The following is a 27,344-nucleotide window of genomic DNA, read 5'->3' as shown; positions in this document are numbered from 1 at the left end:
TCAATGGAGATTAAGGGAGTTAGACTTCAAAATCCCATTGACTGACAACTAACTCCCTTGAGCTCCTTGAAAAAATCTCAGCCTGTGTATATATAGGTAGATGGTTAGATATGAACAGGGTGAGTGAATTGGTAGGCTGGCCTACTACGAGGGTATAAAATTGTGTAAGTTAACGTAGGCTGCTACCTATTTTATTGTTCACCTTTTAGGGCTCGTAGGATCTATGCTATCTCCCAACTTTTAAACAGTCCCTTGGAGGAATCCCTTCAGTGTGCCAGACCTACACAGGGTCCCACTTTTCTTTAAGTACTTATGGCCTTTCATGCCCTGAGCTTTGCACAGCGAGTCCTTGTGTTGGTATAGAGAAGCACAGCCTGCAGTCCATCCTGGTCCAGACAGCGTGCCACCCAGCCAAGCTGCTGTGGAATCCATTTTTGTCTCTCTACCTCTGTTAGTCCTAGGTGAGGGCTGCTGAGCTGCCCTTAAACCATCCACCTGACACCTCTTGGCCCATCCTCCTACTCCTCCTCTTGCAGGCCCATGCTGATTTCACATATTCCACCTGCTGGAGTTGTCAATGGACAGGTGTCAGTTGTTCAATCCCTGAGGCTCCCATTGTCCTCCTGGATCCTCCGTTGAATTCGGTCAGTTCCAGATGGTCCTTAATGACCCATTCCTACCCCCTCCAAACAGTGACGTCACACACACACACACACACACACACACACACACACACCATGTCTCCTGCTCAGCCCCTAGAAAATTTTAACCCTTTTGCATCCACTGGGTAGCAATCCCAGGTCACATAAATCACTGTCTTGCACGTCATTCATTACATTATTACAGAAAATTTCCACTTCATCACACAAACTCTGATTGGAACATAGAGCCAGAACAGTCAGAGCAATTACAGAAGATCCATACTGTTGCCTGGAGCACCCTTTGGGTTTATATAGGGCAGGGAGCCAATCAGGAGCCACGGGGCTGCTGCCTATCAAACCCTTGATGTGGAACTGCCCATGGTCTGTCTCCACCAGTCATGGGAAGCTGCATGCAGGCTGGTTTCACCTGCTGCTGTGTAGCATTTTGGAGTGGTTAAGTGACTAATACCTCTGCAGACCGGGGTTCTGGACCCATGGGGTCATACCTTCAAATAAATAGAAATAAGAGTCTTGGTCTGGTTTATGGTTTTAAAGTCACTGGGAGAATTAATAGGATTTGGGCACCTCCCTTACAATCCTTTAAAATCCCAACTTGATCTAACAACTAGGGTAAACCTTCATTGCTCATGTAGGCTGAACTGAGTGTTTTCAGTGCAAATGGCTTCTTAGGTTTTCTAAAAACACAAAACTAGACAAAACCCTCACACACACATACAATAAGAGTCTATGGATGTGACCTATTACTCTGCAATGGCCCCATTTGGGACTGCAGGACTGCAAAACCTAGCTAGGCAGGTTGGGCTAGAATGGGAGTAAGGGGCTTAGTTGTGGGGCAGGGGGCCAGAGTGGGGGTGAAAGGTGTGGCTGCATGGCCATTTTACACTTGATTCTAACCAACAGGAAGGAAGTGGTTGCAAATCTGAAGGTGGAAGGCAATTTTGGGAGAAAGTGCTTGTGAAATGATAGATTTCATGACTGTAAGGAAAAGAAGGAGTTCTGCAATTTCATATATGAGTTTCTTCAGGACTCTTGGATGAATGCCACCTGGTCCTCGTGACTAATTACTGTTTAATTTATCAATTTGCTCCAAAACCTCCTCTACTGACAGCTCAGTATGGGACAGTTCCTTTAATTTATCACCTAAGCTGAAGGGATCTCCCTCCCATCCTCTGCAGTGAAGATTAATACAAAGAATGCATTTAGCTTCTCCACAACAGCAATGTCTTTCCTGAGTGCTTCTTTAGTATCTTGATCGTCCAGTGGCCTCACTGATTGTTTCATGACTGTAAGGAAAAGAAGGAGTTCTGCAATTTCATATATGAGTTTCTTCAGGACTCTTGGATGAATGCCACCTGGTCCTCGTGACTAATTACTGTTTAATTTATCAATTTGCTCCAAAACCTCCTCTACTGACAGCTCAGTATGGGACAGTTCCTTTAATTTATCACCTAAGCTGAAGGGATCTCCCTCCCATCCTCTGCAGTGAAGATTAATACAAAGAATGCATTTAGCTTCTCCACAACAGCAATGTCTTTCCTGAGTGCTTCTTTAGCATCTTGATCGTCCAGTGGCCTCACTGACTGTTTGTCTGGCTTCCTGCTTCCAATGTACTTTAAAAAAAAGTGCAGTTAGTTTTTGTGTCTTTAGCTAATTGTCAATCAGTTAGTTCCTGACTATGTGAGCAAGAACAGCGTAGGCAAACATCTGAGAGAGAGAGTACCACCTCAGAGCTCTGGCCCATCCAATCCAAGTTCCTATCTCCAACTGTGGCCATCCCTGATTCTTCAGAGGAAGGAGACAAAAAAACCCTCCCAGAATCTATTAGTGGGAGGGTACAGGATTCCTTCATGAACTGTGTTGTTCCGCTGAAACCCTGAAGCATGTCCTTTAGGAACATAAGACATAAACCAGAAGTGAGGCCCGGGGTTGCTGAGCCCTGCCCCACACTGTCATAAATTTAACAAACACTTTCTTACAACTAATTAAGCTGTGCACCCCTACAGCTCCTATTAGAAGGTTGTTCCAGAAATTCACCCTCCTGAGGGTGAGAAACCTTTCTCTAATTTCCACCTGAATTTGTTCACAGCCAGTTATATCCATTTGATTTTGTGCAAACAAGGAGACAGAATTAGGAATAAGAGCTCTGCCATAACTTTTATCCCAGTGGTACTCATCTCAGATGTAGGAGACCCCCTCTTCAAGTGTCTGATGAGGAGAATTGATTGAAACAGAGATCTATCCCCTCCCATGTACATGCTCTGGCCACTGTGTTATGGGATATCTCTCAATTTCTCCTGTTCAAGACCCTTTGTGAGTCTAACTCCAGCACCCATTGGTTCCAATGGAGCTATGCTGATTTACACATGCTGGAGATCTGGCCAATTGACTTCAATGGATCTGCACTGATTTAGACCAGTGGAAGATTTGGCCCAAAGTGTCATTCAGTTATCTGAGCTGAGAATGTCCCAAACACTAGTTACCCACAAATCTCTGCTCTCTGACTTAAAAAAAAAAAGAGAGAGAGAATCAACATTAATTGAGAAACCAGAATTTCCCCAATATATTCCTTAGAGCTGTTTTCATCTCCTTGTTTTTCAGGGTGTAGACGATGGGGTTTAACATAGGGGTCAAGATGCTGTACTGGATGGATAATATTTCATCCAGAACCACAGAGGAGACTGAGCTGGGTTTTGTGTACTGGAGAAAACCTGTCACGTACAACAAGCCAACCACAATCAGGTGGGAGCTGCAGGTGGAGAAGGCTTTACGCCTGCCCACTGCAGAGCGTATCTTCAGGATGGTGGAGATGATGTGAATGTAGGAGATTAGGATGAGGAGGAAGGAGCTCAAACCAAATACCAAAGCAGAAGTGTGAAGGACCACTTGATTGGTGAGGGTGTCAGTGCAGGACAGCTGTAACAGAGGAGGGAGCTCACAGCTGAAATGGCTGATTTGATTTGGCCCACAGAAATGCAACTTGAGGGCAAAAACGGTGTTAAGAAGGGCATAGAAGAAGCTCGTAATCCATGCACCAGTCACCAGCTGAACACAGATTCCTTTGCTCATTGTCTGCATATAATGCAATGGGTCACAGATTGCAGCATAGCGGTCATAAGCCATGGCTGAGAGAATGAAAGCTTCATTACCACCCGAGAGGATAAAAAGGAATATCTGGGCAATGCAGCCATTGACAGAAATAGTTTTGTGCTCTGCTAGGAAGTTCATCAGCATTTTAGGCACCATGATTGAGGAATTGCAGATATCAACAAAGGATAAATGGAAGAGGAAGAAGTACATAGGGGTGTGAAGGTGAGAATCAGCTCTTATCACCGCCATGATCACTATGTTACTACCCAGAGTGATTAGATAAATAACTAAAAACACGAAGAAGAGCAAAATCTGCATCTGTGGGTCACTGGAAAGTCCCAGGAGAATAAATTCAGTCACTGTGGTTTGATTTTTCATTGTCATTCAATCAGGAAATCTGTGACCTGGAAGACCAGAAAAAAATGAGATCCACACTAATTATGAAAATAAATTGAAATAGTATGTGGAGATTATCTATTCCAGAGGATGAATGTAAAGAGAGTCCTATTCCATTCTGTAAAATGCGTAGACTAAATTGAGAGAGGGAGACACCAGATGGTATTTGTGTGTTTTAAATAAACAAATTAAGCTGGATACACAAAAGGACTTGGGCACCTAACTGCCACTTTAGGTCCTACTGGTATTCACAAATACCCTTCTCAGCTCTGACTAAGGGTCAGTCTGATGTGGGACTCCCTCAGTCTCTCCTCTTGAAGCTGTTCCTCTATGGATAAATCATAAAAGAGGCAATGCAGCATTACTGAATACTTGGTCTTCTGCATGTGGGGTGAGTGTTCTAGCCACCAGGCTATAGAGCAATTTATTCTCTCTCTGCAAGCTGGCCTTATGACTTCAATAGAGTTACAGCTACATTACAGCAGCATGGGATCTGGCAGATTGGCTGCAATGAAACTATGACCAATTGGCAATAGCTGGACATCTGGCCAAATCTATATAAATAATCTCCCTCTCCATTACAGTCTGTCAGTTGTTCTAGACTATTTTGTTGAAAACACTATTTAATATCTGTAGTATATAATTGGATTCTTATCTATTAAATTCATTAGTATTTTTCAAAAAGAAGAAGAATCATAGAATCATAGAACTGAAAGGGACCTCAAGAGGTCATCAAGCCATGATCACTATATTAACTACCCAGAGTGATTAGATAAATAACTAAAAACACGAAGAAGAGCAAAATCTGCATCTGTGGGTCACTGGAAAGTCCCAGGAGGATAAATTCGGTCACTGTGGTTTGACTTTTCATTGTCAGTTATTCAGGAAATCTGTGACCTGGAAGACCAGAAAAAAAATGAAATTAACACTTATCAAAAAAATAAATTGAAATAGTATGTGGAGATCATCTGTTCCATAGGCTAAATGTAAAGAGAGTCCTATTCCATTCTGTAAAATGTGTGTTAAATTTAGAGAGAAAGAGAAAGAGAGATGGTATTTGTGTGTTTTAAATAGACAAATTAGGCTGGATACACAAAAGGACTTGAGCACCTAACCACCACTTTAGATGCCTAAATCTGAGAATCAGGTCTTACTGGTATTCACAAATACCCTGTTCAGCTGTGACTAAGGGATAGTCTGATGTGAGGCTCCCTCAATCTCTCCTCTTGAAGTTGTACCTCGGTGAATATATCATGAAAGAGGCAGTGTAGGCTTACTGGATACTTGGTCTTCTGACAGTTAGGAAGTTTTTCCTAATGTCCAACCTAAACCACCCTTGCTGCAATTTAAGCCCATTGCCTCTTGTCCTATTCTCAGAGTTTAAGAACATTTTTTCTCCCTCCTCCTCATAACAACCTTTTATGTACTTCAAAACTGTTATCATGTCCCCTCTCACTCATCTCCTCTCCAGACTAAACAAAAACTTTTTTTTCAATCTTCCCTCGTAGGTCATATTTTCTAGATCTTTAATCATTTTTTTGTTCCTCTCTTGACTTTCTCCAATTTGTCCACATCTTTCCTGAAATGTGGCACCCAGAATTGGACACAATATTCCAGTTGAGGGCTAATCATCATAAAGTAGAGTGGAAGAATTACTTCTTGTGTCTCACTTCCATCACTCCTGCTAATACATTCAAGAATGATGCTTTTTTTTGCAACAGTGTTACACTGTTCACTCATATTTCACTTGTGATCCACTATGAGCCCCAGATCCTATTCCACAGTACTCCTTCCTTGGGAGTCATTTCCCATTTTGTATGTGTGCAACTGATAGTTCCTTCTTAAGTTTAGTACTTTGCATTTCCCTTATTTAATTTCATCCTGTTTACTTCAGACCATTTCTCCAGTTTGTCCAGATCATTTTGAATTATAATCCTATTCTGCAATGCACTTGCAATCCCTCCCATCTTGGAATTATCCTCAAGCTTTATAGGTGTATTATTCAAGCCAGACCAAGAACAGATCCCTGCGGGACCCCACTAGTTATACCCTTCCAACATGACTGTGAAGCACTGAAAACTACTCTCTGGGAACAGTTTCCCAGCCAGCTATGTACACACTTTATGCTAGCTCCATCTAGGTTGTATTTCTCTAGTTTGTTTATGAGAAGGTTATGAGAGACACTATCAAGAAGAAATGAATATGACCATCAATCATTATCTCGATATAGAGACATAATTTTGAAAAGTGGGACCTGATAGAAAATCAATGGGACTTTTGCTCCTAACTCACTTAAACTCCAACTCAATGGGATTTTTGACTCAATTTTCTTCATGTCTGAATATCAGGCTGTACATACAGTAGAGAAGTTATCCTCTCCCCTACGCCCCAGGAAGTGAATGATTTCATTGCCTTTTCCATTAATAACTGATGTCAAAATAGTCAATGTTCTGTCCAATGTCAAAATTATGTTTGTCCCCATACAACCCTAGAGAGAAACTGAACCGTTCCTCCATTATCAGCTCCTGAGACAAATGCCTAAGCAAAGAGATGGACCTTGTACTAGAACCTGAATGTCAACACAGGCAGATTCTGTGCACAGATAAATTCAATTCCAAGGGAATTTTCCAGAGAATGCCCTTCCCCTGACCTTCCTCCCCCCCACACACAGCTGCTCTCAGCACTGTGAGAATGTGAGGGAAAATCAAAGGAAAATGAGAGCATTTGAGCATCTAAAATGCAGGAATTCTGTAGAGGGTTTAATGAAACTCCTGACTACCCACACCTACAGAGTTGGTGCAGAGCATGGTTCATTGGCGACTTAAATTTTAGACAGTAACTTTACCCTTTTTATTCATAAAGATCTTGTATATTGTTAAAGCTATTTGTTAAGAAAATCCCCCTTATGTAAAACTGAGGGACAATAATAATGATCATAATTAATGAATGTGTCCAGCAAACACTCTCTAGGCACACTGACATGATTTAAAAAGATCATAATTAATGAATGTGTCCAGCAAACACTCTCTAGGCACACTGACATGATTTAAAAAAGACGGGACTGATTGTAAGTTAATGGAAGTTTTTTTCCTAAATCACTTAAATTCCACTGAAAATTCAACCCAATGGGACATTTGACTCAGGATCCTGCACATCTGAATATCAGGCTGTTCCTACCCTGCCCTCAAGGAATTGAAATTGATTTTTAGTGGAAATGGAAAGGAAGCCAAAGTTCTGTCCAAAATCAAATCTATGTTTATCCAATATGTGTCCCAGAGAGAAAATCAATCTTTTTCCAATTATCAGCTAATCAGATAAATACCCAAGCAAAGAGATGGACCTTGCCTGAGTGATAACAAAGGCACTGTTTACAGTGATACCAAAAGCTAAGTGCCTTCTCTAGAGAATGCCCTGCCCCTAATCTACTCATCCCCCAACACAGACTCCAAAAGTAGAAACTACTGTTATCGTGCATTAGCTAATCTCAGTTTTCTCAGCACTGCCTCGAGAAATACACAAAGAAAGAGATGGCTGGGTTGCCAGCCATGACCTCTATGGGGCTCTGTGTGAGCTGACAGTTGCATTCAGGCAGACGTCAAAGGGACTCTTCAGAGAGACCCACCTCTAGATGGGGCATGGGGGGGGGGAGAACTTGCTCCTTTGAAATTAAAAGGAAAATAAACGATTGTAATGAATAAAAACATGAATCAACTCACCTGCCTTTTTAATGTGGATCATAAATGTGGTGAGATCAGTCTGATCTGTGAGTTCCTGTTTTTTTGTTTTCTTAGTCTATCTGCTAAATTATTGATTTGTCTGTCTAATCTCTCTATCTGCCTCTGGGAAACTGCATCTAAGGAAGTCTTTTTTTTTTCAGGAGTAGTAAGAGACTTCAAGGCTTATCAGTGGGAGTGGAAGAAAGATCCTTTCCTTAGCTGACTCCAAGACTAAGAGCTGATTTTTGAGAGCTGTTTAAATGCTGTCTTGTTCCCCCTGGAACAAGATCCCTGAAGTTCACTCTCTGTGACTAGGTACCAATAACACCAAGTTGGGTGTATGTTTCATAAGCATGAGGGTACTGAAGCTTAGATTATGAAAAGAGCCCAAGAGATTTAGGTTTCCAGTCTCAGGGACAGTCAATTAATAAGACATTTATTTAGACTCAGATTCTCCCAAGTAGGCTAAGGAGTTAGACATTCAAATAGCAAATTATTTCCTCTCCCTAGACTCCTTTGAAGATGATAGCCATAATATCTAATAACCACAAGAGGGCAGTGATGGTGAAAACATGATAATTGGCCATCCATCCTTAAACATCACCAATAAATGGATACATAAGTTAAGGAATGAGAAAGACTCATAGACTTTAAGGTCAGAAGGGACGATTATGATCATCTAGTCTGACCTCCTGCACAATACAGGCCACAGAATCTCAGCCGCCCACTCCTGTAACAAACCCCTAACCTATGTCTGAATTATTGAAATCCTCAAATCGTGATTTAAAGACCTCAAGGTGCAGAGAATCCTCCAGCAAGTGACCCATGCCACATGCTGCAGAGGAAGGAGAAAAACCTTCAGGGCCTCTGCCAATGGGCCCTGGAGGAAAATTCCTTCCCAACCCCAAACCCTGAGCATGTGGGCAAGACTCACCAGCCAGACACCCAGGAAAGAATTATCTGTAGTAACTCAGATCCCACCCCATCTACTATCCCATCACAGGCCATGGGGCATATTTACCGCTAATAATCAAAGATAAATTAATTGCCAAAATTAGGCAATTTCTTTTCCCTCAGTTTATTCTTGACCTGCAGACAGAGCATGCAAATGGGAACAACATTGAATGGCTGAATAGTTTTATGTATCTGGGTACTCAGTTGACAGCAGGAAGTTCTGTATCCGAAGAAGTCGCAGGTCTGATGGGTCTTGTGTCAGTGGCATTTTAGTATAATTCAGAGGCCCCTGTTTGGGAAGCAGGATGTCTACGTGACAACTAAGGCCTGGTCTACACTAGGAGGTTATGTTGAATTTAGCAGCGCTAAATCGAATTAACCCTGCACCCGTCCACACAACGAAGCTATTTAGTTCGACATACAGGTCTCTTTAGTTCGATTTCTGTACTCCTCCTCGATGAGGGGAGTAGCGCTAAATTCGACATGGTCATGTCGAATTAGGGTAGGTGTGGATGGAATTCGACGTTAATAGCTCCGGGAGCTATCCCACAGTGCACCACTCTGTTGACGCTCTGGACAGCAGTCCGAGATCGGATGCTCTGACCAGCCACACAGGAAATGCCCCGGGAAAATTTGAATTCCTTTTCCTGTCTGCCCAGTTTGAATCTCATTTCCTGTTTGGACATCGTGGCGAGCTCAGCAGCACTGGCAGTGATGCAGAGCTCTCCAGCAGAGGTGTCCATGCAATCTCATAATAGAAAGAGGGCCCCAGCTTGGACTGACCGGGAAGTCTTGGATCTGATCGCTGTGTGGGGTGATGAGTCTGTGCTTTCGGAGGTGCGCTCCAAAAAACGGAATGCAAAGACCTACGAGAAGGTCTCCAAAGCCATGACAGACAGAGGATACAGCCGGGATACAACGCAGTGCCGCGTGAAAATCAAGGACCTGAGACAAGGCTACCAAAAGATCAAAGCGGCAAATGGACGCTCCGGATCCCAGCCCCAGACATGCCGCTTCTACAAGGCATTGCATTCCATTCTAGGTGCGGCCGCCACCACTACCCCACCACTGACCGTGGTCTCTGACGATGGGATAGTGTTGACGGCCGGTTCCTCGGAGATGTTCGCGGACGGGGAAGATGAGGAAGCAGATGAGGAGGAGGAGGCAGTTGACAGTGCTTACAACGCTGATTTCCCCGACAGCCAGGATCTCTTCATCACCCTCACTGAGATCCCCTACCAACCCTCCCCAGCTGTTAACCCGGACCCTGAATCAGGGGAAGGATCAGTCAGTACGTGCTTTAAACATGTAAACATTTATTTTTAACAGAGCAGAAATATTAACTATGCAAAAAGAAGGTCAATATATATGGGGATAGAACAGAAATCCTCTTGGGAGATCTCCACAAAGCTCTCCTGGAGGTAATCGAAAAGCCTCCGCAGGATGTTCCTGGGGAGAGCGGCCTTATTGGGTCCTCCGTGGTAGGACACTTTTCCATGCCAGGCTATCAGCAGGTACTCTGGGAGCATTGCCTCGACGAGCATGGCGGCATAGGCCCGTGGTTTGTGCTGGCTGTCACGCAGCATGCGGTCTCTATCTCTGTCAGTGATCCTCCTCAGGGTGATCTTGCTCAGGGCGTCCTGCTTTGAATTAGGGGAAGGTTAGTACTGGGAATGCTTGACTGTTCCTTTATATTACAATAAGCGTCAGTTTACAGCCACGTGGTGGAGGTGGTAGAGGGGCAGCATACAGGGATCTTTCCCGGGGACAGCCGTGAGGGGGTGGAACAGGGGCAGAGTTCATGTTTTCCGGATTGCCGGCAGCAGGAACTTGCAAACGCTATGACCATTGCTTTGAGCGTGAAAGGAGGGCACTGCTATACATTAAGGTTTAAGCAGCCAAAAGTCTATGGCTTACCATGTGTGCCTGCTCCACGAATTTTGCTGTCCTGCCCCGCTTGTCTGATCTCCACTGCAAGACCCCAGGCAATGAATGCGAAGGCTGAAAATTCGAACTTGTCCTGAGTGCACATGAGATAGGTGCTGTGCATGGTCTTGTTCACAGAGACAGACTAGACTATGTTCATTATTCACAAAAATGTATCTTTGTAAGGAATTCACTCCCTTTTTCCCATCACACAGCTGCGACTGTTTCCCGACCTGCCCCGGCATCCCCCTCACAGAGGCTGGCGCAGATTAGGCGGCGAAAGAAAAGGACATGGGACGAGATGTTCTCTGAACTTATGGGCTGCTCCCGAGCCGAGGTGGCACAGCAGACCCAGTGGAGGGAGAACATGTCTCAGTACCAGCGCTCACACAGTGAACGGGAGGACAGGTGGCAGCGAGAGGACCAGCAGGCGACTCAAACGCTGCTTGGACTAATGAGGGAGCAAACGGACATGCTTCGGCACCTTGTGGATGTTCTGCAGGACCGCAGGCAGGGGGACAGAGCCCCACTGCAGTGTATCTGTAACCGCCCTCCCCCGCCACAAAGTCCCATACCCCCCTTACCCAAAGTAACAAGAAGGAGGGGTGCCAGGGGCCGTGAAAACTGTCACTCCACCCCTGCAGAGTGCTCAATTAACAAAAAGCTCTCCTTCCCTAAATTTTGAGAAGTCCTTTCCTTCCTGCCTCACTAAAGCCCCCATCCCAGTTTCATCCCCCAACTGTCTAGGTGATAATAAAAAAGACTTTTCTGTTAATTACTGTTTCTGTCATGTTCTTTTAGAGGAGACTGTGTTTCAAGGAGGGAAGGGGTTTGGTAATTGGACAGGTCAGTCACCTTTACCAGGGATCAGACATGGGGGCAGGTTCAGGAGCAGGTCACACACACAGTGCAGTCTCTAGGCACCCTGGTCAGTCTGGGAGGTTGTTTTCATGTTCTGTTTTGGGGGTTCTATGTGACTTTGTGGCGGGGGAGGGTGGTTAGAGATCTTATGCAGCGGTTCTTATCCTGGATCACAGAGCCACGCAGCAGCTGATCTGTAACCGTCCTCCCCCGCCACAAAATCACATAGCCCCCACAAACAGAGTCACGAGAAGGTGGGGTGGCAGGCTCTGCTGAAACAACCAGTCCGCCACCGCGCACCTCTCTAGGAGCAGGAGACTGTCATTCCTCGAGTTTAGAAGCAGTCTTTGCAGAACTATCCACCCTACCCACCACACTCTGTGTCCCAGTTTTAACCCTTTACCGCGAAATCAGTACTAAAGAAAACGGTGTTTATTAACAAAGTTCCATGTATTTTATTTTTAAACGTGTGTTGGAAGTGGGGGAAAGGGGTGAACGGGGTATGTAACTGCAGAGGATAGTCAACATTAACTGGGTAAAGAAATGGGGGCAGGTTCAGCTTCTCTGTAAACAAACTTAATAGTCACAGGTTACCCTGCTCACTGAGGAACCTATCTTTCAAAGCCTCCCAGATGCACAGCACTTCCTGCTGGGCTCTTCTAATCGCACGGCTGTTTGGCTGGGCGTAATCAGCAGCCAGGCTATGTGCCTCAACCTCCCATCCCACCATAAAGGTCTCCCCCTTGCTATCACAGAGATTGTGGAGCACACAGGAAGCTGCAATAACAATGGGGATATTGGTTTGGCTGAGATCTGAGCGAGTCAGTAAGCTTCTCCATCTCCCCTTGAGACGTCCGAAAGCACACTCCACTACCATTCTGCACTTGCTCAGCCGGCAGTTGAAGAGTTCTTTGTCACTGTCCAGGGCGCCTGTATAGGGCTTCATGAGCCAGGGCATTAGCGGGTAGGCTGGGTCCCCGAGGATCACTGTAGGCATCTCCACATCCCCAACAGTTATTTTGTGGTCTGGGAAGAAAGTACCTTCCTGCAGGTGTCTAAACAGACAAGAGTTCCTGAAAACACGCGCGTCATGAACCCTGCCCGGCCATACGATGTTAATGTTGGTAAAATGTCCCCTATGGTCCACCAGTGCTTGCAGCACCATTGAAAAGTAGCCCTTTCGGTTAATATACTGGCTGGCCTGGTGGTCCGGTCCCAGGATAGGGATGTGAGTTCATAGAATCATAGAATCTCAGGGTTGGAAGGCACCTCAGGAGGTCATCTAGTCCAACCCCCTGCTCAAAGCAGGACCAAACCCAACTAAATCATCCCAGCCAGGGCTTTGTCAAGCCTGACCTTAAAAACCTCTAAGGAAGGAGATTCCACCACCTCCCTAGGTAACCCATTCCAGTGCTTCACCACCCTACTAGTGAAAAAGTTTTTCCTAATGTCCAACCTAAACCTCCCCCTCTGCAACTTGAGACCATTACTCCTTGTTCTGTCATCTTCTACCACTGAGAACAGTCTAGATCCATCCTCTTTGGAACCCCCTTTCAGGTAGTTGAAAGCAGCTATCAAATCCCCCCTCATTCTTCTCTTCTGCAGGCTAAACAATCCCAGTTCCCTCAGTCTCTCCTCATAAGTCATGTGCTCCAGCCCCCTAATCATTTTTGTGGCCCTCCGCTGAACTCTCTCCAATTTATCCACATCCTTCTTGTAGTGTGGGGCTGTCATAGGTCTTCTCCCCCACTTGGAGCTTTTGGGTTCCAAGATGGGGACCTGCATGGACTCCTCTAAACTAAAGTCCTAGTTTAGATCTGGTTCTCGCTGCCACCAGTTAAGTTTAAAGTGGGTAACACACTGCCTGTCCCCCAAACTTCCCCTGGGGAACCCAGATTCAAACCCCTTGAATCTCACCAGAGAGAGAGAAACAGCCAGTTCCCCTCCCCCCAATTCCCTCTCTCCAGCCTGCTCCGGAGAGATTACACACCTCAAATCCTTGACTCAACACAAAGAGGGACTCACCTCCCCCTCCCCTTCCCTAGTTCTGGAGAGAGATACCTTGATTGAAACTCCTTGAATCAAACAAAGAGGGATTCAATTATCCCCCCCTCCCTTTCCCCTAGTCCTTGGGAAAAATACCTTGATTCAAACTCCTTGAATCAAACAAAGAGGGATTCACTTTTCCCCCTCCCCTTCCCTTAGTCCTTGGGAAAATACCTTGATTCAAACTCCTTGAATCAAACAAAGAGGGATTCACTTTTTCCCCCTCCCCTTCCCCTGAAAATCCAAACAAGGGAAGAAATCAATCAGGTTCTAAAAGAAAAGATTTTATTAAAGAAAGAAAAAAAAGTACACTATCTCTGTAATACCAGGATGGAAAAATCACAGGGTTTAACTTATAAAAACTGGAGAGACTTCCCCTCCCTCCTCCTCAGAATAATCAGAGTAACAGCAAACAGAAATAAAGAATTTCCTTCAGCAAACACACAATTGCAAATGTAGAAATCAAATTATAAGACTAATTTTCCTTTCTAATACTCACTATACTGGATAGTAGGAAATACTCCAGGAGAACTTGGAGACATGTCTGGCCTCTCTTAGATCCAAAGAGAGCACACAACTTAAACAAAGAACAAAGACAAAGCCTTCCCTCCACCGAGATTTGAAATTATCCTGTCCCTTGATTGTTCCTCTGGTCAGGTGTTCATCAGGTTACTGAGCTTGTTAACCCTTTACAGGTAATATAGACTTTAACCCTTAACTATCTGTTAATGACAGGGGCCCAAAACTGGACACAGTACTCCAAATGAGGCCTCACCAGTGCTGAATAGAGGGAATGATCACATCCCTCGATCAGCTGGAAATGCCCCTACTTATACAACCCAAAATGCCATTAGCCTTCTTGGCAACAAGGGCACACAGTTGACTCATATTCAGCTTTTCGTCCACTGTAACCCCTAGGTCCCTTTCTGCAGAACTGCTGCCCAGCCATTCGGTCCCTAGTCTATAGCAGTGCATGGGATTCTTCCATCCTAAGTGCAGGACTCTGCACTTGTCCTTGTTGAACCTCATCATATTTCCTTTGGCCAATCCTCTAATTTGTTTAGGTCCCTCTGTATCCCATCCCTACCCTCCAGTGTATCAACCACTCCTCCCAGTTTAGTGTCATCTGCAAACTTGCTAAGGGTGCAGTCCACACCATCCTCCAGATCGTTAATGAAGATATTGAACAAAACCGGCCCCAGCACTGACCCTTGGGGCACTCCACTAGATTCCGGCTGCCAACTAGACATGAAACCATTGATCACTACCCGTTGAGCCTGACCATCTAGCCAGTTTTCTATCCACCTTACTGTCCATTCATCCAGCCCAGACTTCTTTAACTTGCTGGCAAGAATACTGTGGGAGACTGTATCAAAAGCTTTGCTAAAGTCCATAAATAGCACATCCACTGCTTTCCCCTCATCCACAGAGCCAGTTATCTCATCATAGAAGGCAATTAGGTTAGTCAGGCATGACTTGCCCTTGGTGAATCCATGCTGACTGTTCCTGATCACTTTCCCCTCCTTTAAGTGGTTCAGAATTGATTCCTTGAGGACCTGTTCCATGATTTTTCCAGGGACTGAGGTGAGACTGACTGGCCTGTAGTTCCTTGGATCTTCCTTCTTCCCTTTTTTAAAGATGGGCACTACCTTAGCTTTTTTCCAGTCATCCGGGACCTCCCCCGATCGCCATGATTTTTCAAAGATAATGGCCAATGGCTCTGCAATCTCATCGGCCAACTCCTTTAGCACCCTCGGATGCAGCGCATCCGGACCCATGGACTTGTGCTCGTCCAGCTTTTCTAAATAGTCCCAAACTACTTCTTTCTCCACAGAGAGCTGGTCACCTCCTCCCCTTACCGTGCTGCAGAGTGCAGCTGTCTGGGAGCTGACCTTGTCTGTGAAGACAGAGGCAAAAAAAGCATTGAGTACACTAGCTTTCTCCACATCCTCTGTCACTAGGTTCCCTCCCTCATTCAGCAAGGGGCACACACTTTCCTTGACTTTCTTCTTGTTGCTAACATACCTGAAGAAAACCTTCTTGTTACTCCTAACATCTCCGGCTAGCTGCAACTCCAAGTGTGATTTGGCCTTCCTAATTTCACTCCTGCATGCCTGAGCAATACTTTTATACTCCTCCCTGGTTATTTGTCCAATCTTCCACTTCTTGTAAGCTGTTCTTTTGTGTTTAAGACGAGCAAGGATTTCACTGTTAAGCCAAGCTGGTCGCCTGCCATATTTACTTTTCTTCCTACACATTGGGATGGTTTGTTCCTGCAACCTCAGTAAGGATTCTTTAAAATACAGCCAGCTTTCCTTGACTCCTTTCCCCATCATGTTATTCTCCCAGGGGACCTTGCCCATCAGTTCCCTGAGGGAGTCGAAGTCTGCTTTTCTGAAGTCCAGGGTGTCTGTTCCATCTATAGCCCCACCGCAGTTTGGGAATCCCATCGCGTCCAAAGCAATCTATGATGACCTGAACGTTTCCCAGGGTCACTACCTTTGAGAGCAGTAGCTCAACGATTGCGTGCGCTACTTGCATCACAGCAACCCCCACGGTAGATTTGCCCACGCCAATGTGGTTCGCTACTGACCGGTAGCTGTCTGTCGTTGCAAGTTTCCAGAGGGCTATGGCTACTCGCTTCTGCACAGTCAGGGGTGTCCTTGCGCTTCAGGACAGTGGACAACAAATCACACAGTTCAAGGAAAGTGCCCTTACACATGCGAAAGTTTCGCAGCCACTGTGATTCATCCCAGATCTGCAGCACTATGCGGTCCCACCAGTCCGTGCTTGTTTCCTGGGCCCAGAATCGCCATTCCACAGCATGAACATGACCCATTTCCACCATGATGTCCATGGCGCAGGGTCCCGTGCTTTGAGAGAGGTCTGTGCCACTCTCACACTTGATGTCCTCACCGCGCTGCCGGAGCCTCCTCGCCCGATTTCTCAGCAGCTGACTGTGAAAAAGGTGGACGATAAAGTGTGAGGAGTTGACAACAGCCATAACTGCAGTGATGATCGCAGCGGGCTCCATGCTCGCAGTGCTGTGGCGTCCGCGCTGTCACTGACCAGAAAAGTGCGCAAACAGATTTCCCGCCGGCGCTTTCATGGAGGGAGGGCAGGAGTGACGGTTGAATGACGAAAGTCGACACATATTTTCCCCCAGCAGGCATTGGGGGCTCGACCCAGAATTCCAATGGGCAGCGGGGACTGCGGGAGCTGTGGGATAGCTGCCCACAGTGCACCGCTTCCAATGTTGACGCTTGCCCCGTTAGTGTGGACTCACAAAGTCGAATTACTGTCCTTAGTGTGGATACACACGTTCGACTTTGTAAGGTCGGTTCCACAAATTCGAGTTAAGTAAAATCGAACTACTCTGGTAGTGTAGACATACCCTAAGAAACAAGTGTTACATGTTGCTCTGATGACATCCCTCTTATATGGAGAAGAAACATATCCATTAAATACAGCTGAGGAGTGGAAACTAAACAGTTGTCAATGTCAAAAGTTACAGCATATTCTACACTTCCATTTGTATGATTTGTCACAAATGAGGAGATATTTAGATGATCCCAGCAAATTAAGTGTGACTATGTATCATTACCATGATTCTGAATATTGCTGCAGGATTCGGATCATACAGAATTTTGACTGGGCTCAATCCGTCAGGAAGTCAAAAAAAGGAAGTCCTATTAGCCTCCGTCGGAGTTCTGAATGCAGACAGGCTGTGGGGATACGAACATTTTGTCTGAACATTCAAGTGCATGCAATGTCATCTCTATAGGGAAGAAGAGATGTACATAAACATAATAGATGAATGAAAAATCCATTCAGTAGTGTTATACTTTCTTTCTTTCTATAGGATTTGCATAAGCTGAGGGTGTCTGTTTCGTGTTGGGAGAGTGTTCTATGCTCAAATAAGACACATAATTAAACTATGGAATTCCTTGCCACTGGGAGACATAGAGACCAGAAATGTACGACGAAGCAGTAAGGGATTGCAGAAGAGTCCAAACTCCAAAGTCCAAACTCCAACAAACTCCAAACTCCAACAATTAGAGTCTCTGCTATAGGGGGCAGATTATCCCACATCTGTGTACCGTCAGGTTATTGACTCTTCCTCTGAAAAGCTGGTTCTGGTCACTGTCAGAAAGAGGATTCTAGACTAGATGGCAGGTCTAACTCCATATGGCAATTCTTATGCTCCCACAACCACAGACAAGGCAGTACAAGAGGCGAGCTATTTTCTTCTGCAGCTTCCTTTATCTGAAGATCTCAAAGGACTTTATCTGGATCACTGTATGTTCTATGAATTTAGATGGAATATATGGCCCCAAAGCTGTTAACATAACTCAGTCACTGTCCAGCATTAAACAGTGTTAAACAAGCTTCATAATTTGGCATACACAAAGCTCAGCCTACTTGTTACCATGGCAAACACATCATTAAACATCCTTTTTAGCTTTTATTAAAGACACAGAAAAGAAGGAAAAAACCATTAAAGCATTTGAAAAGGAAAGTTTTAAATAAGGCTTTTATTTTAACAACATCCGTTATTCCCCTCCAATTTAGCTGAAGCAAGTTTTTGACAGACTTTTAGAGGGCATTAAAGATGGTAACGACTGTTCTTTTGGGGAAAAGAGAAGGAGTTAATAGAGCTGGGCGGAAGCTATTGTTGATGATCTTGTTGAAGTCCGATCCCGTTTCCTAGAAGACAAAACAAGAGAAAAGCACACACAACGAGAGAGAAAGGATCAGCAAATATAGAAAATGCAGCTTCACTCTCTGGGGTTGTCTCTCATTTGCAACCTCACAGCTGGAGTAACACAGGCACAGCCCAAACTCTTATTAGCCACTTAGAGACCTGGCAACATTGTAGCAGCATCCAGCTGTTTAGGGCATTACTTTCGGTGACCTCTTTCTGGTCACAGGCTCACAGCAGTGCTGCAAAGTATACAGCCTTGTCCTGCTAAGCCAGACTCTCATTGGACAGAAGGGAAAAGGGGAGGGATAGGAAAGAGAAGAAATAAAGTGGTGAAGGAAAAGGAGACGAGGCAAAGGGGAGGAAGGGGAGGAGCGAGAGAAAGTCTCATCTCAGGTGGTATTTGGGATTTAACTGGAGGCAATGGTGGTGTCGTCTTCCTCCCTCTCTCTGGACCAGTCTGGTCAGGACATCTCTCAGGATTAGGATGAAGAAATTCTAGGGTCCCAGGAAATGGTGTGGGTGTCCGCCATGATGGTAACGCTCACTCCAGTAACTAACTTTCCTACCCAAAGTCTCTTTAATTAAGAATCCCAAAATGGACTGATGGGTGCAATAGCCCATCCCCTTATTATTTTGCTCACCAGTTAGGCCTGGTTTGATACACTGATTTTGGTTCACTAATTTTTTGGTATCACACTGTCTTATTTATGAGGCATGATCTTAGCACAGTTTGTGAGTTCTATCACGAGACCTGTTCCTTTGGACTAATTCAGTATCTCTTTCTCCTTCCCTTTAGTGTCTTTTTCCATTAGCATTTGCTATTATAGGCTATTGTAACATCAGAGAAACTGAAACATACTTTTTTACAGTTGAGCTCACAATGAAGGTAAGTTTGTAGGCCTAATTATTACAAAGTGTATTCAACTCTGCAGTCCATCTGTGAGGTTCTTTTCCCCAAATTACAGAAGGTCATTACTATCAATCATCCACTAAGCACCAACAAAATACTAGTCTGTGCACTTAAAATGAAATTAAAGAGAGTCTATGACCCAGAGAGCTTAATTGTAATAGACTGAGACACTGGAGAAATCACTTCTTTATTATATATAATCTGTCCTATGTTATACAGGAGGTCAGATTAGGGGACCACACTGGTCCCTTCTGGCCATTGAATCTATGAAATCAGTTCCTTGTTATGCTTGGCAGTGTACAAATATTAGAGATGATACAGAAATTTCCATCACACAGGAAGCTCCGTACTTTGACATTTTATTTAATCCCAATGCGGGCCCAAAAGATAATATGTCAAAATTTTCATGAGATTAAAAATTTTAAAAGGTTTGGATGCAGACATGTCTAAACATTTCATTTTTAAATTTGATTGTAACAAAACATTTCCTCTTTAAGTGTTCATTTCAAACAAACTCTTTCTTATTGAATGAATATTTTTATTTATGATGAGATTGAGAGGAGTCATTTTATTGTCAATTTAAGTGACAATATCAATTCAAAATGAAAGTTTTCATTTCAGTTGGACATTTTGAAACAAAACCTCTCAGTTCATTTTGAAATGTCAAATTGAAATGGAATCTTCCCCCCCACAACAAAAAAAGAAATATATTTATTCAAAATTCAGATTTCCCACAGAAAATTTCTATCTTGATGTAACAGTACTTTCTGATTTTGTTTTCCAAACATGGGGAAAAAATTGACCAGAACTAACAAACATAGAAGTGGTCATCATTCCTGTTCTAAAGAAATTACAGTCCAACAGAGTGACGCTTAGTAGGCAGGACACCCTGCAAAAGCAAGAGGGGACAATAGTTAAATCATGCTGTTCTCTATTCAATGAGCTGGTTGCAAAAGTTGTGAATTTTAATGAGAAAGAGGGACATGATTTTTTTTTCATGAAAATATTCCCATTTTCAACCAGCTCTATTCATTTTTTTGAGAAGAATGTGAAAGAAGAAATTCTCCCTTGAAACCGGAAGGAGAGGGTTGTATCTTTCTTAGCAGGGACAGGGAGTGCATTCTGTTAGTACTAGGCTGACATGGGAAGAGATATGGGATTACCAGTGGCCCATGGATCAAGCTTCAATATCTTGCTTTCCACTGACTTTCTTACTGACCCTGGGCATGTCACTGGGACTATATTTTTTCCATCCAGCTTGTTCACTCTTCATTTACCTGAGACCATATCTCTGCTGGAGAATTGCCTATTTTTAAGAAAGGGAAAAAAAGTGATCCGAGTAACTATAGGTCTGTTAGTTTGACATCTGTAGTATGTAAGGTCTTGGAAAATTTTTTGAAGGAGAGGGTAGTTAAGGACATTGAGGTCAATGGTAATTGGGACAAAATACAACATGGTTTCACAAAAGGTAGATCATGCCAAACCAACCTGATCTCCTTCTTTGAAAAAGTAACAGATTTTTTAGACAAAGGAAATGCAGTGGATCTAATTTACCTCGATTTCAGTAAGGCATTTGACATGGTTCCACATGGGGAATCATTAGTAAAATTAGAAAAGATGGGGATCAATATGAAAATTGAAAGGTGGATAAGGAACTGGTTAAAGGGGAGACTACAACGGGTCATACTGAAAGGTGAACTGTCAGGCTGGAAGGAGGTTACTAGTGGAGTTCCTCAGGGATCAGTTTTGGGGCCAATTTTATTTAACCTTTTTATTACTGACCTTGGCACAAAAAGCGGGAATGTGCTAATAAAGTTTGCGGATGACACAAAGCTGGGAGGTATTGCTAACACAGAGAAGGACCGGGATATCGTACAGGAAGATCTGGATGACCTTGTAAACTGGAGTAATAGTAATAGGATGAAATTTAATAGTGAAAAGTGCAAGGTCATGCATTTAGGGACTAATAACAAGAATTTTAGTTATAAATTGGGGACTCATCAGTTGGAAGTAACAGAGGAGGAGAAGGACCTCGGAGTATTGATTGATCACAGGATGACTATGAGCTGCCAATGTGATATGGCCATAAAAAAAGCTAATGCGGTTTTAGGATGCATCAGGCGAGGTATTTCCAGCAAAGATAAGGAGGTGTTAGTACCGTTATATAAAGCACTGGTGAGACCTCATCTGGAGTACTGTGTGCAGTTCTGGTCTCCCATGTTTAAGAAGGATGAATTCAAACTGGAACAGGTTCAGAGACGGGCTACTAGGATGATCTGAGTAATGGAAAACCTGTGTTATGAAAGGAGACTGAAAGAGCTTGGCTTGTTTAGCCTAACCAAAAGAAGGTTGAGGAGGGATATGATTACTCTTTATAAATATATCAGAGGGATTAATATTAGGGAGGGAAGAATTATTTAAGCTTAGTACCAATGTGGACACAAGAAAAAATGGATATAAACTGCACACTAGGAAGTTTAGACTTGAAATTAGATGAAGGTTTCTAACCATTAGAGGAGTGAAGTTCTGGAACAGCCTTCCAAGGGGAGTAGTGGGGGCAAAAGACATATCTGGCTTTAAGACTAAGCTTGATAAATTTATGGAGGGGATGGTATGAAGGGATAGCCTAATTTTGGCAATGAATTTGGCAATAGATCTTTGATTATCAGCAGGTAAGTATGCCCTGTGGTCTGTGATGGAATGTTAGATGGGTTGGGATCTGAGGAGGGTCACTGAGGCAGATAGAGAGCGCATGCTGCGTGAAAGCCAGCACAAACCAGGGGCCTATGCTACCATGCTCGTGGAGGCAATGCTCCCGGAGTACCCGATGATAGCCTGGCGTGGAAAAGTGTGCTACCACGGAGCACCCAATAAGGCAGCTCTCCCCAGGAACCTCATGCGGAGGCTTTTCGATTACCTGCAGGAGATCTTCTCGGAAATCTCCCAAGAGGATTTCTGTTCCATCCCCATATATATTGACCATCTTTTCAACTAGTAACTATTCCTGCACCATTAAAAATAAATATTAACATGTTTAAAGCACTTACAGACTGATCCTTCTGCTGATTCAGGGTCTGGGATAACAGCTGGGGAGGGTTAGTAGGGGATCTCAGTGAGGGTGATGAAGAGATCCTGGCTGTCGGGGAAATCAGCGTTGTAAGCACTGTCGACTGCCTCGTCCGCCTCATCTTCCCCGTCTGCAAACATCTCCGAGGAACTGTCCGTCGACAGTATCCCATCCTCCGAGTCCACGCACACTGGTGGGGCAGTGGTGGCAGGCCCACCGAGAATGGCATGCAGTGCCTCGTAGAACCAGCATGTCTGGGGCTGGGCTCCGGAGCGTCCGTTTGCCGCTCTGATTTTTTGGTAGCCTTGTCTCAGCTCCTTGACTTTCACGCGGCACTGCGTTGTATCCCGGCTGTATCCTCTGAGTGCCATGGCTTTGGAGACCTTCTCGTAGGTCTTTGCATTCCGTTTGTTGGAGCGCAGCTCCGAAAGCACAGACTCATCGCCCCACACAGCAATGAGATCCAAGACTTCCTGGTCAGTTCATGCTGGGGCCCTCTTTCTAGTCTGAGATTCCCTGGACACCTCTGCTGGAGAGCTCTGCATCGTTGCCAGTGCTGCTGAGCTCGCCACGACGTCCACACAGGAAATGAGATTCAAACTGGCCAGACAGGAAAAGGAATTCAAATTTCCCCAGGGCTTTTCCTGTGTGGCTGATCAGAGCATCCAAGCTTGGACTGCTGTCCAGAGTGTCAACAGAGTGGTGCACTGTGGGATAGATCCCGGAGCTACTAAGGTCAATTTGCATCCACACCTAGCCTAATTCGACATAGCCATGTCGAATTTAGCGCTACTCCCCTCGTCGGTGAGGAGTACAGAAGTTGAACTAAAGAGCCCTCTATGTCGAATTAAATAGCTTCGTGGTGTGGACGGGTGCACGGTTAATTCGAATTAACGCTGCTAAATTCGAATTAAAGTCCTAGTGTGGACCAGGCCTTAGACTCAGACTTTAAATATTCTCCTTAAGTTCTTTGCTTTGCTCCTTGTAAAGTTTTCTCAAATATAATCATACCTTCCTCCCTCTCAGCCAGTGCTCTTCCAACTTCTTTCATTTCTGTACTGCTTCTTCCAATACTTCAGTCTCCCCAGTTCTTGGTTTTCAAAATATTCCTGTCTCCAGGCCAGAAGGAAGAGAATCATAGGGCCAGATTTTCAAAGATAGATGCCTACTGGGATTTTCAAAAGCATCCATTTACATAACTCCCTTTGAAGTCAATGGGAGCTAGGTACTCCTAGGTACTTAGCTATGTCTTCAGTCATTTTAAGACCTTTAAAAATATGGCCTACAGACCTTTGGAAGACAATGAATCACTGTTTGAGATCAGCTGTGCTTAGCAATAGATATTGTTTTTTTCCTTGACTAACAAGCCTGCATGAACAAGATTCCTATCCAATGTACTTTTTTAATACTCAGATCCTTAGGTTTGATCTCACCTTTTACTCAGACCTTACTCCCTGTAAAACTCCCACTGACTGAGTGAAAATTGCATTTCAATGCATGTTGGGTGCTGAACTCCCTTAGGCTCATTTGAAAATCCCAGCCTCCATTGCTTTACACACACAAATCATAATTTCACTCTTCTCAGGCAGACCTTAAGGCGAACAACAAAACAAGGAAGAACAAAGTCAAGTTTCCTGAGAGAGCACCATGGGTGTTTCTCATTTATAACAAACTACAGCATTTTTTCTCATGAAACGTAAACTGCAGCTGTCATTTCCAGAAGGGCCTAAATGATTTAGAGCACAAGTCAATGGGTGTTGGTTGACCAAGTGACCTGAAAGAGGAGGTGGTGTCCCTTCTTCTAACCATTAGCCCAGTGTTCCTTACTGGTGTTCTGGAAGACCTGGGTTCAATTCCGCATTCTACCTCCTGTAGAGCAGGGACTGAAACTTTGACTTCCCAGCTGAAGGCCCTAACCACCAGTATATAGGTACACAGGGGTGGAGTTTTCTCAAGCTTTCCCATTGAAGCTTTTCCACTTATATAAAATACTTGGCTAGTCATAAGGCTAAAATTACACTATAGCTCAGTGTTAGGGGATATCTTCGGTAGGTTCAACTCATTGGTCCATTGAGAGTATAAATAACTTTTATTTATACATTGTGGAACAGCTTCAATACTCCAGAACACCTTATAGCTCAGATATTAAGGCACTTTCCCCAGAGAGGGGAGATCTCACTTCAAATCTCTGCCTCCACCCCCACATAGAGAGGGGAAGAAAATCATGGTCCCCCACATGCAAGGAAAGTGACCTAACCAATGGACTGAAGTTACAAGAAAAGCAGCAGCAGAGGGACTCCGCTTCCTCCTGCTGTTTTGTGAATTTAGCACAATCTTTATTTTTCTGGCTGCAATAATTCAGTAAAATTTGTGTTAAAATTATGAATAATTTTGAGTTGACCAAACCTTCCTTTTAGGTGAATAAACTTACAATTTATCTCCTCCTTTGTCTCAACAGTTATTTACTGCTATCATAAAATCATAGAATTGGGGCTGCTGATTGTAGGGCAGTGGTTAAGGCACTGGACTGGGACACAGGTGAGCTGTGTTTAATTCCGGACTGCATCAGTGACTTCTTAGGAGGGGAGGGATAGCTCAGTGGTTTGAGCATTGGCGAGCTAAACCCAGGATTCTTAGCTTAATCCTTGAGGGAGGGCCATTTAGGGATCTGGGGCAAAACTCTCTCTGAGGGTTCGCCCTGCTTTGAGTAACGGGTTTGACTAGATGACCTTCTGAGGTCCCTTCCAACCCTGATATTTTATGAACAGGAAGGAACATCAAGAGGTCATCTTGTCTACTCCCCTACACTCAAGGCAGGGCTAAGTATTATCTAGACCATCCCTCACAGGTCTTTGTTTGTGCAACCTGCTCTTAAAAATCTCCAAAGAGGGAGATTCCACAATATCCCTAGGCAATTTATTCCAGTGTTTAAGCACTCTGGCTGTTAGGAAGTTTTACCTAATGTCCAACCTAAACCATTCCTTGCTGCTATTTAAGCCCATTGCATCTAGTGCTTTCCTCAAATGTTAAGGAGAACAATTTTCTTCCTCCTCCTTGTAACAACTTTTTATGTACTTGAAAATTGTTAACATGTCCCCTCTCAGTCTTCTCTTCTCCAGACTAAATAAACCTTTTTTTTTTTCAAATCTCCCCTCAGGTCATATTTTCTAGACCTTTCATCATTTTTGTTGGTCTTCTGTGAACTTTCTTTAATTTGTCCACATCTTTCCTGAAATGTGGCACCCCGTATTGGACACAGCCTAAATACACACTTTTTTTTGTAATTGACTGTTGCTGAGACTGTGTACCTAAATCCTGTGATAATCCAAGTCTCATTCTTATTTTCAGGCACTACAGAGCATTGCTTGAGTGTTGACCCAGCCTAGTGTTACTGGTAGCTTGTTACAGAGAGTGAACTTCAGGGATCTTGTCCCAAGGGGAACAAAACAGAATTTAAACCATTCTCAAGAAATGAGCTTTTAATCTTGGAGGCAGTTCAGGAATGGCTTTTTATTCCACTCCCACAGATAACCCTACACACCTTGAGTGGTTTCATTGCTCTGGGTAATGGATCCAGCAATTCTCCAGTCGTACGGTACAACCCCTGAGTTTACAGATTCATTAAAAATTCTTGCTAATGGGCTTGCAATTTCATGTGCCAGTTCCTTTAATATTCTTGGATGAAGATTATTTGGGCCCTCCGATTTAGTCCCATTAAGCTGTTTGAGTTTGGCTTCTACCTCGGATGTGGTAATATCTACCTTCATATTCTCATTTCCAATTGTCATCCTTCCATTATCCCTAAGCTCCTCATTAGCCTTATTAAAGACCGAGGCAAAGTATTTATTTAGATATTGGGCCATGCCTAGATTATCTTAAACCTCCATTCCATCCTCAGTGTTTAGCGGTCCAACTTCTTCTTTCTTTGTTTTCTTCTTATTTATATGGCTATAGAACCTTTTACTATTGGTTTTAATTCTCTTTGCAAGGTCCAACTCTACATGGCTTTTAGCCTTTCTCACTTCATCCCTACATGTTCTGACCTCAATAAGGAAGCTTTCCTTGCTAATCCCGCCCATCTTCCACTCCCTGTAGGCTTTCTGCTTTTTCTTAATCACCTCTCTGAGATGCTTGCTCATCCAGCTTGATCTACAACTCCTGCCTATGATTTTTTTCCCCTTTCTTGGGATGCAGGCTTCTTATAGTTTCTGCAACTTTGACTTGAAGTAATTCCAGGCCTCCTCTGCCTTTAGATTCACAAGTTCTTCAGGCCAATCCATTTCCCTAACAAATTTCGTTATTTCTTTAAAGTTAGCCCTTTTGAAATCAAAAACCCAAGTCCCAGATGTATTTTTGTTTATCCTTCCATCTACTTTGAACTGAATTAACTCATGATCACTCGAACCAAGGTTGTCCCCTACAACCATTTCTTCTATGAGGTCCTCACTACTCACCAAAACCAAATAGAAAATGGCATCCCCCCTTGTTGGCTCTTCAACTACTTGATGAAGAAATCCATCAGCTATCACATCCAGAAAAATCTGAGCCCTATCACTACTACTAGCACTTGTCCTCCAGTCTATATCTGGGAAGTTAAAGTCTCCCATGATCACACAATTCCCATTAGTGTTTACTTCATTAAAAACATTAAAGAGGTCTCTATCCATATCCAAATCAGATCCCAGCGGTCTGTAGCACACCCCAAGCACTATCTCAGGGAAGGCTCTAGTAGCTTTCTTTCCCAATGTGATTTTTGCCCAGACAGACTCTGTCTTATCCATTCCGTCCCTTCTTATTTCTTTACAGTTAACCTCATCATTGACATACAATGCTACTCCACCACCTTTGCCTTTATTTCTGTCTTTCCTAAACAGCACATAGCCTTCAATACCCATATTCCAGTCATGACTACTATTCCACCATGTTTCTGTTATCCCTATAATATCCGGTTTCACTTCCTGCATCAGTAGCTCTAGTTCCTCCATTTTGTTTCCTAGGCTCCTCGCATTAGTGT

General features: G+C 43.9%; 1 protein-coding gene across 1 annotated transcript; it reads right to left on the bottom strand.

Moving 5' to 3' along the window:
* Positions 1–3,194: 3,194 nt before the first annotated feature.
* On the bottom strand, positions 3,195–4,133 carry LOC120383756 (olfactory receptor 5G3-like). Its single transcript, XM_039501982.1, has one exon. It carries the CDS (start codon positions 4,131–4,133, stop codon positions 3,195–3,197), a length of 939 nt encoding a protein of 312 aa, XP_039357916.1.
* Positions 4,134–27,344: the final 23,211 nt, after the last annotated feature.

This window comes from Mauremys reevesii, linkage group 15 (genome assembly GCF_016161935.1).
Source record: "Mauremys reevesii isolate NIE-2019 linkage group 15, ASM1616193v1, whole genome shotgun sequence".
Classification (NCBI taxonomy): domain Eukaryota; kingdom Metazoa; phylum Chordata; order Testudines; family Geoemydidae; genus Mauremys; species Mauremys reevesii.
Note: the sequence above shows the minus strand (reverse complement) of the source record. Positions and strands in the feature narration are given on the sequence as shown.